The 13,280-nt window shown below is 35.4% G+C and overlaps 1 protein-coding gene across 1 annotated transcript in view; it reads right to left on the bottom strand.

Moving 5' to 3' along the window:
• Positions 1–405: 405 nt before the first annotated feature.
• Positions 406–13,280, bottom strand: part of LOC106681553 (mannan-binding lectin serine protease 2) — a 20,054-nt gene continuing 7,179 nt past the window's right edge. Inside the window, exons 3-6 of the mRNA XM_014421909.2 lie at positions 12,731–12,887; positions 12,435–12,623; positions 2,991–3,203; positions 406–1,297 (exon numbers count right to left, since the gene is read on the bottom strand). Of these exons, the coding sequence (XP_014277395.1) occupies positions 1,215–1,297; positions 2,991–3,203; positions 12,435–12,623; positions 12,731–12,887 (642 nt within the window). The 3' untranslated portion in view covers positions 406–1,214. The remainder of the gene's footprint in view (positions 1,298–2,990; positions 3,204–12,434; positions 12,624–12,730; positions 12,888–13,280) is intronic.

Consider the following 13,280-nt stretch of genomic DNA (forward strand, 5'->3'; position numbering starts at 1 on the left):
TAATATTGTAATTTACTCACTACATCAGTTCTAATTGTAACTTTCTTACTTTTTAATTGTAACTTTGTGAACATGTTAATTGTAATCTACTAAATTGTAAATCCAGTGTAAATGGCCCTAGTGGTCGAAACACTTAAATAAATAAAAAAAAACTATAAATTCAACCTTTCTTCTAGACTTTTTAATTTAATTGCCTAGCCTTATAATGTCTTTGTAATATATTTTTGGTATGTTAAATAAAAAATAAACAGCTGAAGTTAATTAACAAGATTAGAAACAATGTATTTACACCGAAACAATATAATTTTTAGATATACTTGAGTTAATTATTGAATCCGATGGTAGAGGAAATTCTTAAATATAATAAGGGGTGGTATTGTGTAATATAATAGAAAATAAACTACATTAAGGAACAAAGTGTTTATTTACAATGATTGATAGATGATGTTATTAAAATGATTCAGATGATTGGTTTGCCATAAAATATTGAATTACATTATGAATTGGTACCTATCTTATCTATATATCTTAATTCTACTTTGGGTGATTCATGTCGTGGATGTGTCTTTGCCATGAGTGCTGTAGCCATTGGTGTCATCTAAGGCGTGGAGTTCCATTTCTGAAGAGCCCTTCTTAGGACTTCTCCAAGTCCATGCTCTTCTCTAACCCGTTTCTTTACTTCTCTTTTTCCTGGTCAGATCCTCCCCCCTCTCGTTCGTAGAGGCGTTACCTTTTTGGAACCTTATTTCCTATTGGTTATCATCAGCCACGCCCAAAAAAAATACGTTACAAGGTGGTACACTTAGTAAAGTGTCTGGTGCATGTGTTGTTTATAATTGACCTGACTACAGACAAAGCTAACAGGCAATTCCTGTTTTAATAGATTTGTTCAGGAAGATCCTTTCACCTGTGCCCCTTAGCCACCTGCAAAGTGCCCTTTGGTGACATACCCGTACAGGGTACGGTACATACAGGTATGACAAGACATATGGCAAACTTTTATATATTAATAATTGCCAATACCTCTACACATATCAAAAGATAGTAATAAAAAATATAATAAATGTCTTTATACAGTCAGGTAATCTGCTGATTGAATCTTGTATTTGGTATGCACAGATGTAAATATAAAGTGAAAACAAAATTCTTTAAACAAACTTAACTGCCAAAGTCTAAGTTCCTATGTTCATTGTTGAATATCATCAATTTATAATTTATAAATAATAATTATTAAGAACTTCCAAATCGTGTTTAGAACCACCAGATATTGGGCGAAGAGTATTTGTCTCTCTTTTTTCTGAAAAATAAAGAAGATGAATATAAATTCACATATAAAAATTAGAATCGGAAATTAAGTTAATAATCTAGGAAAAAATTATTTAGAGAAGATTATATGGGACAAAGGCAATTAGCCTGCATTTTTAATATTTGAAAAAGGAATTGACATTAATATGAAGGTATCCTTGAGAATGGCCTGAGGGTCAAAACATTGGAAAAGTTGTAAAGAATAAAGTTGAGAGAAAAAAAGGATCAAATTTGTTTTAAATTAAGAATATATATATCATATTTAGGCATATATTTGTATTTATATTAATTTTATTGTAAATAACTTTTACTTTCTGTTTAAGTGCAAATAGGTTTATCCCTTATAGATAAATAAATAAAAGTAAATATTTTTTTTTTTTGATAAATTAAAATTGTACATTTAGAACTTATTCAGCTTATTTAGAATTTTGAAATCTCCCAGTCAAATAGGTGTTACGAATCAACGTTTTCAATAAGAGTTATTCAATATAACATATTTACATAAAATGCTTCAATAAAAGTTTCTACAAATTTCTTTTCCATATAACTTTCTCATTGAAAACGTTTTTCTGTAACAGCTATTTTACTGGAAAATTTTAAATTATGAAATAAACTGAATAAGTTTTAGATGTAAATTTTAATTATGATAAAAAAAAAAAATCATTGCTTCACTAACGTTAGAAGTTGTTCAAAATTTCAGAAAAGAACAGTTAGAACTGTTCAGGCACAAACCTTGTATGAGTTATTGGCATCACAGCTATGTAGAAAACACAGTATTAGACAATTGGCATGACTATGCATACAATAAAGTCACGAAACGTTACTTTAATATGGTTGTTTAATTATTGACTGTCTTCAAACAACACAAAAGTAAAATTGGAAAGACCCTAAGTAAATGAAGACAAAACAAAGTATATGATTGTAAGCTGAAAAATCTATCTCAAAGACCTGGTCTATGTGGATGGCAAATCGTTTCTGAAAGTAAACAGTTTCACCTCGGCTCCACGATAAAAAACCAGCCCTGATAGATAGCTGCAAGACCTGGGCTCTGACAGGTACCAAAGAAAGCAGAATCGAGAGATTTAAAACGAAAATCCTCTGTAAAATTACAGGAGCAATCTGGGATCAGAGCTTTAACACACGGAGGAGAAGAACTAAGAGTCAATTTCTTGCATAGAGTAGTCAATCAATATCTCATGATAAGAAGCTACAGAGGTTAAGATGGGTGGGATATGTGGCTCGAAGCAATCTATCATGATGCCTCTACACAACAGTGAATGCCACAATATTTGTCAAGAGACCATGAGGGAGGCCAGAAACCAGATAGATAGACAAAATTAACAAAGATGCGAAAGAGCAGCATGAAGCAAACTGGAAAGAAGTAGCCCAAGACAGGCATGTGCAGATAGGGCTGGTTGGGTGGCCAAAGATCTATAAGGTCTGTCAAAAAAATAAGCAAATAAATATAATAAAAAAGTTATCTTATGACAATAAATTTTTATTATAACCTACAATAGTATTTTATACAGTATTTAAATCTTTATCATCATGCTTTGTTATGTAATAAAAAAATAGTGGCTATACTTCTCTTTCTTCCTATACTTCTATACTAAATTTTATAGTATTTAATATAGGCATACTGATTAATTCTATAATAATAGAAAATATAAGATGTGTAGGATTACTTGGGATACATTTGTACAGTTCCTTAGCCCAAGTTCTATTAGGTAGGCACTGCGTTATTTTGAAAGCCTTGGAAGGAACTTCAGGCTGGTAATTATCTTTACATTTGGCTCTCAGTTCGGTTCCTACTGTCACAGGTCGTCCACAGTCCACTTTGCTATTGCCATAAAAACATTCTAAATTCATTCTATTTGATGATAATCCTTCACATTGTCCTAAAATATAAAATAAAGAAATTGTTTTGTAAAAAACAGTATGAACAATGTTTGTACAGTAGACCATGGATAATATAAAAAAAAAGAGATTAGGATAATGTACACTGATTTTATGTTGGCCAACTGGGACAAAGTTTTAGGTCTGCATCAGGGCTAAACAAACCAACATGTAAAGATGCATCTACACATTTGCCAAACAATGACGAATTTGCGCATGCGTGAGAGTGTGTTACATGGATTAGCTAGTAAAAATTGGCCTGAATTTGCGGCCGACCCATCTGGTGTTGGTTTTGGTGTTGGACGCAAAACAAAGGGCACTTGTGGTCCATCCACATGCTTATTTTCAGTTTGAATTGTTATAAAACTGCCAACAGATGAACATTTATAAATAAATGGAATTTGGTTCGAGTGTGGTCAAATTAAACTCAAATAGTAATATTTAGTACTATTTTTATTTGAGCCAACTTTTCGCCACATGTTGCTGGGGTTCGTCAGGGCTAAAAAAGATATAAATACCTAACATAAGATAAAAAGTAAATGGAAAATTACAAGGGTATACAATGAAACGTAAAATTAAAGGTTATAAACAATAAATGAAAATGGAAATAGTAACAGATAATAAGAAGAAATATTAAAGAAAGTACAAATAAAGAGATGAAAAGGGATAAGAATAAAATCAAGAAAAAAAAAATGAAGAAAATGAACGAGACAGAATTCATACCTGTTTTGACGGGAGTCAAAGTCAGAGTGAACTTTTATAGTAAACAATGTAGAAAACATTAAAATTAGGTAAACAATAAATGATAATATAATGATAAAAAATGAAAATATACTTAATAGAGGAGGAGAATAAATATTAAAAAAAAAAAAAAATAGAAATAGAAATTTAAACTTACTTGGATAGAAAATTAAGAAGAAATAAAGTTAAACTAATGGGATACAATAAATATAAATAATTAATTACTATAATTAATAATTAATTAAATTAATATTTATTTTACACATGTATATATTTTTAGGTATAACAAAACTAACCAAGTTCACAATCTTCTTTTTTCTAATGTTATGTCCTATCGTCAAAAATGGCTTCCAGCTCCTTCCAAAAAGCTATGTCTCTCTCACAACAATGGCTTCCAAACTTTCCCACTTCCAGCCGACGGACGTCCTCTCACCAGCCAATCCAAACTAAAAGTATTTTTCTTCTTGGTTGTCTTCCTTTTTCAAACTGTCCACACTTGCTGGATAGAAATTGATGAGGACCTCCTCATCTTGCAAACATCATTTCTCCTGTACGCCCAAACAACGAATGAATCTAAAAACTAAAACCTGCCTTGATGTTCCATGTAAACATCGATTGTCGCACAACAGTTAAGGAATTTTGCAAATGATTTACTTTCTGAATAGCACTATTTCTTGACTTCTATTTTTTCTTAAATTTACTATATTTTCAATTATGATGGGAAGAGTTAAAATAGTTTTTATGATATTTGAATCTGCTCAACATGGCCTTGATTCATCGGACTTGTTGACTGAAGAATACGTACCGCCATCTTGGTTTTGTTTTGAATCACAAATTTATTATGGACAATGAAAATTAGTTATCTTTTTTTGGATAAACAAAACAAATGAACAATATTAAAATGATACATAAAATAAAACTTATCAAAAACCCTTTATACATCAAAATATACTATTTACTCAAAAAGAGCATATTACAATATATATATATATATAAGTTAAGTATTGGAAAAAGCAAAATGTCAAAAAAGAGAAGAAGGAATAAGATGTAACACACTTGAACTGCTGTAACATATTGTCTTTATTGTGTTCGGTACATCTCTTATATACATTCGATCAGCTGATCCCCTCAGTCAGCTGACATCGAAATAACAGCTGACTCATACCATAACTCTCCCCCACCAGTTTACGAACAATCCTCGTAAACTAATACTATATAATATAATAACATATAAAACAAAAACAATAAAGAAAAACTATTTACAATAAATAAAAAAAACTATATACATATCATTGAAAAAGCTCACAAGTTCCCTTAAATAAACGCTAAATACATAATTTAAACCTAAATAGAAATATTCATACAGTAAATGAACAAGTTAGAATGAAAAAGAAAATATTCACAAAAATCAAAAACAACCTTAAAACACAAAAAAAACAACAATAAATAGAATAAATAACTAAATTTTCTGTAATCTAATCTAGTATGGGAACACTTCAGTTTTTATATTGTCATTGCCGGAAGTTTTAATTCTTCAATATGGACAGTTCTCCTCTTTTTGGGTTCTCTAATACTTTCTATTGTTACAATATTGTGTTCCCTTATAATTATTACCCTGAATGGACCCTCGTATCACTGTATCTCATTACCCCTGTTAGACCCCAACTTTCTATATACAATCGTCCCAATTTTGATTGTTCCCATCCTATCTGTGACCTTTAAATTCTCCTGAGTTACCCTCCTGGATTTTTCCTTTTCCATTCTTCCCGTTCCCGGGCGTTTACCCATAACTTATTTCGAGCAACATGGTTGTTGTGTATTTCCTCTCCGTCTGCTGCCATGCTCTTATAGTCCCGCCTATGTCCTCGAAGCCCAAAGAGGACCTCAAATGGTGAAAACCCCGTAACTGTATGTATGGAATGTTTGTATACCGCAATCGCCTTAGGCATTGCCATGTCCGGTTTCAGTCTCTGGTCAACCTGATATAATCGAAGATGGTTACTCAACGTGCCATGAAGCTGCGCTCTATGCCTCCTCTACTCTTGGGGTGCCCTGGTGTGTTGAGATGCCATTTTACATCAAGGTCCTTCATTTCTGTTCGAATCATGGCATTGTCAAATTCTCTTCCTGAATCTGATGAGATGGACTCCGGAACTCCGTTAAATTGAAACCACATTCTGAGAGCTTCCAGCACTGCTTCCAACGACTTTTCCTGCACCTGGTGCGCCATTGCCGCCTTACTGAAGAGATCAATTATGGCGATCCATTTAAATCCTCTACATGTGAAAGTGTTGACCTGTAAATCGTTGAGCAGTGCATCTGCGGTAGGTGTCTCCTCTTGTCTGCCTTTTGGTGGATGTCTGTTATACTTTGTGCGTAGACAAACTTCGCAGTTTCTTACAACTTCACTGATCGTCTCCTTCATCCCCCACCAAAAGTACCTTCTCTTCAATGCTTGCAGGGTCTCCGAGATTCCTCGGTGATTTGTTTTGCCCTGATGATATGCTACAGTCACCTCTCTCTGGCGTTCGTCTTCCTGAAGGGTTTCCACCATCAGCTTGCATCAGGCTAATGTCCTGTCCATTCCTATTTGTTCATCATGCCATAGCTGCTTGATCTTCTCCCAAACGGTTTCATTCCCAACGTACAGGTGATACTTTTCTTCAGGTTTGGAAGCATTATTCAACATTTTACAGATCTGGTCATTTTTCACGCCTGGCTGTGACCAAATCGTCGTGATATTGCTTCTCCCATACTTGTTACACTCAACTTTGACTAATCCAGTGGTTCTTGTCTTCCATATAATCTGCCGCCTCTTATCGTTAATGATGTCCTCAAGTTCCTTCATATCTATTGGTCTTCTTTCCTCTGAGCTTTCATAAGAAGAAGATTCTTCCTTATCGTCTTCCTCCGCCACATTCTGTTCTTCCTCCTGTCCCTGTGTCCACTCCCGCAGGAAGCTTAAATGTGATTTCCATATTGTACTGTCTCAATAACTCCTTCCAACGCGTAATCCTGGCCGAAGACTCCTTTAACTTTCCCACCCATTGCAGGGGCCTATGGTCAGTGTGTACTTTAAACTTTCTTCCGAACACATAGGGCCTAAAGTGGTCAAAAGCCCACACTATTCCCAAGAGCTCTCGTTCCAGCACACTATATCTGGTCTCCGTCTGTCAGGCGCCTACTGGTGTACGCAATTGGCCGATCTCCTCCTTCACTCTCTTGAGACAACACCACTCCCATCGCGTACTCACTCGGGTCCGTAGTGATATTGAATCGGCGAGTGGAGTCGGGAACGCAAGAACAGGTTCGTGTTGCAGCTTCTCCATGCACCGCCTTATATTGTCTTCGCCCATCGGTGTGATGATCACCTTTCTCCCTTTTTTGAGAAGGTTGTTAAGTGGGACGAGGTACTCAGCCATTTCTGGCACAAATCTTCGGTTATAATTTAAAGCTCCTAACAGCCTCCGAACTCCCTTCACATCCCTAGGAACCGCCATCTTCCGTATAGCTGCAACTTTATCCGCGTCAGGTTTAACTCCTTCCCTGGAAATTTTGTGGCCCAAAAAATTAATTTGTTCCTGCCCAAGCGATGATTTCTCTCCAGATAACTTCAGCCTGAATTTCCTAATTCTTTGGAATACGCTGTGTAAATGCTGCAAATGTTCTTCTTCGCTCTTACTGAACACTAGGAGATCGTCCATATAAAACTGACATACAGATTAGTCAATTCCCCTCAAAACTTGTCCATCAGGCGCTGAAAGGTTATGGGAGCATTTTTCAGTCCAAACGGCATTCTTGTAAATTCGTAGTGTCCTCTCTTTCGAATGTGAATGCTGTCTTATGTTAATCCTTAGGGTGCATTTTGATTTGATGATATCCTGCCTGCAAGTCCAATGTGCTGAATACCATTCCGTTGCCCCGCTCAGCCTGTCCAAAATGTCTTCAAATCTGGGGATCGGATACTTTTTGTCAACGGTATTCTCATTCAGCTTCCTGTAATCAATCACCACCCTGTACTTTTCAGTAGATTCACCAGGCGTGCTCTTCTTCTTCATTGCCCACAACGGGCTATTGTACGGGGAAGTGTTATCAATAATTATTCGCTGGCGTTTTAAAGTTTGAAGCTCTTCTCGGATGTGGTGACGTAGCGCCTGCGGATATCTCCTCTCTTTAACGTATGTCACTTTTTCTTGTTTTAGTATGATCTCATGGACTGTTCTCCCGGTTGTCCCAAGCTTGTCCCCTTCTTTGAAAAAGATATCTTCGTATTCCCTCCTAAGGGTTCATCTCCAGTCCTCGGCTTGATTGATTGCTCCAACCCGAGCACCCACGTTCTTCCGCTGAAAATGGCATTTGTAGATTTTTCCTCCCAACTTAACCTTCCATTTTCCCCTGCTATTCCTAACCCAAGCTCCCAGCTTCCCTATTAGGTCACATCTCACAATTACTATATATTCCTACAATATGTACCTGCATGTTTTCCCTACTAAATCCCCACCGTGTCAAACCTATATCCACCTCCCCCTATACTTCACAAGGGCCACCCAGAGTGATCAATTTACATTGGCATTTCTGAATCTTGAGTGTCCTCTCTCCATCATAGAGGTTTTGCAATGCTTCTCGGCACATGATAGTGTTAAAACTGTGTCCACCAGGCACCTCACTCCTGCTATCTCTATTATAGGCAGACCGCCGCTCTTTTCTCTCACATTATAATTCAGCAGTGTGGGGTTGCCTCTCCGCTGACAACCCCTTCAGATGTCTTGCGTCTTCCTCTCTCTAGTCCCTCGACTCCATTCTCTTCCTTTCCCTCGTTTCCATCCTCTTGTTTCTACCTTCTCCTCTAGACTAACTCGGCTTCTTGTCTCCTCGACTTCTTCTTCAGTCTCTGATGCTCTTGATGCTTGCGTAGATTCATCTGAAGATCTACTCAACCTACGGTGGCTTCTCCGTATCTGTTGGGCGTTGATCTCCATTCATTTGCCCCGGCCCACATCGGTACAAATATGGGCACTGTTTGGCTATGTGCCCCTCATCCCCGCATTCAAAGCATCTCGTGCACGGGCAATGTGCTACAAAATACCCAATCTTTCCACAACCATGACACTTGCGGTCCTCCCGCCGACTATTGTTTCTGGGTTTAGCTTCTTCTATATTATCCGTTGATAGCTCTCTCTCTTCTACCATTTCTGTGTTCTCTCCTCCTCCAAGATTTGGCCATGTTTCTTGGCCATTGGTATTCTATCTGGGTCCACCCTGGTTCTTCTACTTCCATACGGGTCACTACCTCTCTAGCGCTTGCTTCTTTGAGATCTTGAGCAATTTCCACAAACGAGCGCTCTCTCGGAAATCCTTCCTTCTTCCTTAGTTCCTTTGCCAACTGTATCTTTAGTACCAGGATAAGAATTGCATCCGACTCTGTACCTGGGTTGTTTCCTTCATTTCACTCAGTTTATCCTGAATTCTGTTAAAGCGTGCCAGGAGTTCCATGGCATATTACCCATTAGACTGTTTCGGTTTCTTTGTCTCTCGGATCATCATAAATATGTCTTCCTCTGGGGCCCACCGTCCTCCTCCAAACGCCTTCTTTAATCTTTACTTGATAACTTTCCAAGGGGTCTCTTTGTCAGCCTGAATCTGATTTAGGATGCTCCTCTTGACTCTGCAGACGACCGCTGCATTTAAAGCCTCCGCATCTTCACTATCGAGTAGACTTTCGATAGACTTCGCTTCAATCCGGCTTATCGGTCACCCCCTTTTATGAAGTGGCTCAATTCTCCTGTTTCCCTGGTAAACCGTTCAAGGTCAGAAACGGCTTTCCTCAAGTCTTGGGCGGTTGCTATGCGTACTTTTACCTATTCAAGTGATGTGGTGTGGGCTCTGGCAAGAGAAACGTCCGGTAGTGGGGCAAGCTCCGGGGGTGGAGGATTCACCTCCATGGGAGGTGGGTTCTGAACCCCATTTTGATTTAAAGCTTCTAGGTTTATGACCGCTTGTCTGACAATACTGTTGGCGGCCATTGTTTAAAAAAAATGAGAGAATAGAAAAAAAAAATTGAAAGCTGGGAAGACTACGATAAAAAATTCTTTAAAGCAAATATTACTCCGGTATCTAAAGTCCCGGGTTTCGGCACCAGTTAAGTATTGGTAAAAGCAAAATGTCAAAAAAGAGAAGAAGGAATAAGATGTAACACGCTTGAACTGCTGTAACAAACTGTCTTTATTGTGTTCGGTACATCTCTTATATACATTCGATCAGCTGATCCCCTTAGTCAGCTGACATCGAAATAACAGCTGACTCATACTGTAACTTATATATATCATATATCAATCATATATACGAAGATTAAATAAAGAAAAGTTAATCTTGTGGGAGTTCTTTTTTCCTTTTTTTTTTTAAGTTCTTTGTGCGACAGAATTAAACTTATATATACTTTATGAAAATAAAGGGCATTTTTTTTTAAAAAAGGAAGAGATTGGTAAAGGATGAAGGACAAACAAAAATCTCAATAAAAATAGTATATTCAGAATTTTAAAATGTATAGGCATACACTTTTCTATATTGCAAACAAATTATTTTTAAAAAGGGCAAGAATATTAATCAGATAACAAAACATAATATAAATAAAAAAAGTTGATTGGCTATTCTCTGTTCATAGTCATTTCATAAATGAAGAGGTAAATTTTCTTATAAAAACTTTTGACTTGAAAATATCTTGTTTGTCCATTAAACAATTGAGAAACTTTCTGTGATTTGTACTAAACCATACTCCTATTAATATTTCTTTTACAACTTCAATGTTCTATTTTTTTTTGTCCATCCATTGTATGTATAAGTGAGAAAACACTTTTTCCACAGTGGCGATAGAGCTTTTTTCTTTGGATATAGCAAATAAAAGATCACTAATTTGAAGAATTTTTGAAGAAAAAAAATCCCATTTTGTATATAGCAGCTCGTCAAAAAAATCATCCCCACTTTTAGTTGCTATAAACTTTATCAAATAACTCGTTAAATCCTTTTATTTCTATGGTAAAAAATAAGTTTCCAGATGTTACATTGTCATGTCTACGACCTGGCAGAGTGGTCTCAAAGACACTGATTGTGTATAAATGCTTCACTAGAAAGTCATATCACAACTGTATTTTAAAACAAGCTAATGTTTTTCTTCTTGGCAGGTTTCTCATTATTGGAATATCAACTAATAAAATAGGAAATCTTAATTTTCCAGTATTCAAAAAGGGTAAATCTAAAATTATCAGAGAAAATTCCTAATTATTGTGGATACAGTTAAAGAAAAAAGGAAGATCGGTGATGAAGATTCTGAGTGGGACATTAATGCCAAAACCGGAAATGATGAAAACTCCGGATATGGGGTTCTTGGGCTACCAGACGGTGAGGTGATAATGCAAATAATAATAATGTATTGGAAGCACTACACACAAGAAGACCACTTGGATATTCTTGGGTTACAAATTAAGAATATGTGCATAGGATTGGAGGTAGAAGAAGCAAATCTCTCAACCAATTGAAACAGTTAACCAGGGACAGAGGTGTAGCAGTTAACCAGGGACAGAGGTGTAGCAGTTAACCAGGGACAGAGGTGCAGCAGTTAACCAGGGACAGAGGCGTAGCAGTTAGTAGCAGTTAACTAGGGACAGAGGTGCAGCAGTTAACCAGGGACAGAGGTGTAGCAGTTAACCAGGGACAGGGGGTGTAGCAGTTAACTAGGGGGACAGAGGCGTAGCAGTTAACCAGGGACAGAGGTGTAGCAGTTAACCAGGGACAGAGGTGTATGCATGGGAGAGAGGCTCCTCTAAGGTACAACTGGAATAAGAGGAAGATAAAGAAGAATTTCTTCTTTAACTTTCAAGAACCAAATATTCATGTAAAATTGAACAATGCGTTTTGTCATAACTGTGAAACAAATAGCTTTTTAATTATATAGGGCCCTTAAAACAATGTTATCTTGGATCAGAATCAAAACATAAAAATAGGAATTTGTAGGAACACATATGTCATTATTCCTGACTTCAAGGAAAATTTGTGAAATTTAAAATCAATTTGAAGAAAATTGAATGTGTTTGATTATAATTGCATAACAAAAAGGCAGACAGATGAAATACCAAATCTTTAAATTGAAATAGTATCTCTTTTATGCTCGGTCAATAAAAGTAAATAAAGGGCTTGGAGCGAGAATGTGACAAGCTTCAATTTTGTTGGTCATTAAAGGAATCTATTGTTTATTTTTCTACATTCAGGCATATTTCCAATAATATTATAGAATATGAATAGTATAGAACATTAAATAAGGAATGTAGAACTGTTCGAAATTTTTAAACTTTTTTTTTTTAAATGTGGCTTATCATATTCTTGTCCTGAGCTCTTCAGTTACAAATATTATTTATAATGTATATAGCTAGTCTATTAAATTGGGGCATTAATAAGTTTTTCCATAAAATTTGATATGTCAAAATAGTGGAATTACTGACCTATTATCGATAAGAGGGTCATGTTAAGCCAGTGATAATGTTTCCTAATATCTGTAAATGCAGCAATGTTACTCTTATCAGTTTCCCTTACACTTACAATGCCATATAAATAATATTGCACTTTATTATTATTTGTGTTTTGTGGAAATGTTATTCCACCACCACTATCACCAAGCTGTACAGCTGTGCCTAAAAAAAAAACATAAAATATTTTATTAACTATAAAATATAGAATATACACAAATTATGAAATAAAAATATTTTATAAAAAAAAAATTTTAATGGAAACAATTTACCATTATCAAGCCCTGCACAGAATTTGTCAGAAGTAATAAAATCTGAAAAAATTCTCGATGTTCTAGCTCTACATTTTATGAAATCAAAAACTTGAAGATTTGCTACACGTAGCTCATTACTCAAAGTATCATTTTCGGTCCAACCCCATCCAACAACCTGTTTCAAAATAAAGATTTATTTAATAATAAGTACAAAATTGCTGAGCTATACACAGAACTTGTGAACATCCACAAAACTTGACGGTTTATTGATAGAAAACAATTGAAATATATGTATGTGTATGTATATATTGTAATAATTTAAAAATTATTAAAATAAAATAAATGTAATTTAATATAGTTTTAACTCAATTCTTATATCTAAAAGATAGCTTGGGTTCACATTAAAAACTTTAATATTAAATAGATAATAGAATTTTATTTAAATTTTATAATATAATGACTCTTAACACTTAATTAAATTAATATCTCTTTTACACATGTATTTAAATTTAGGTATAACAAAACTAACCAATTTCACAATCTTCTTTTGATGATTCTTGGTATCTTC

The sequence above is a fragment of the Halyomorpha halys genome, unplaced genomic scaffold (assembly GCF_000696795.3).
Source record: "Halyomorpha halys isolate HHAL.00 unplaced genomic scaffold, Hhal_1.1 Scaffold347.1, whole genome shotgun sequence".
In the NCBI taxonomy this organism is placed as follows: domain Eukaryota; kingdom Metazoa; phylum Arthropoda; class Insecta; order Hemiptera; family Pentatomidae; genus Halyomorpha; species Halyomorpha halys.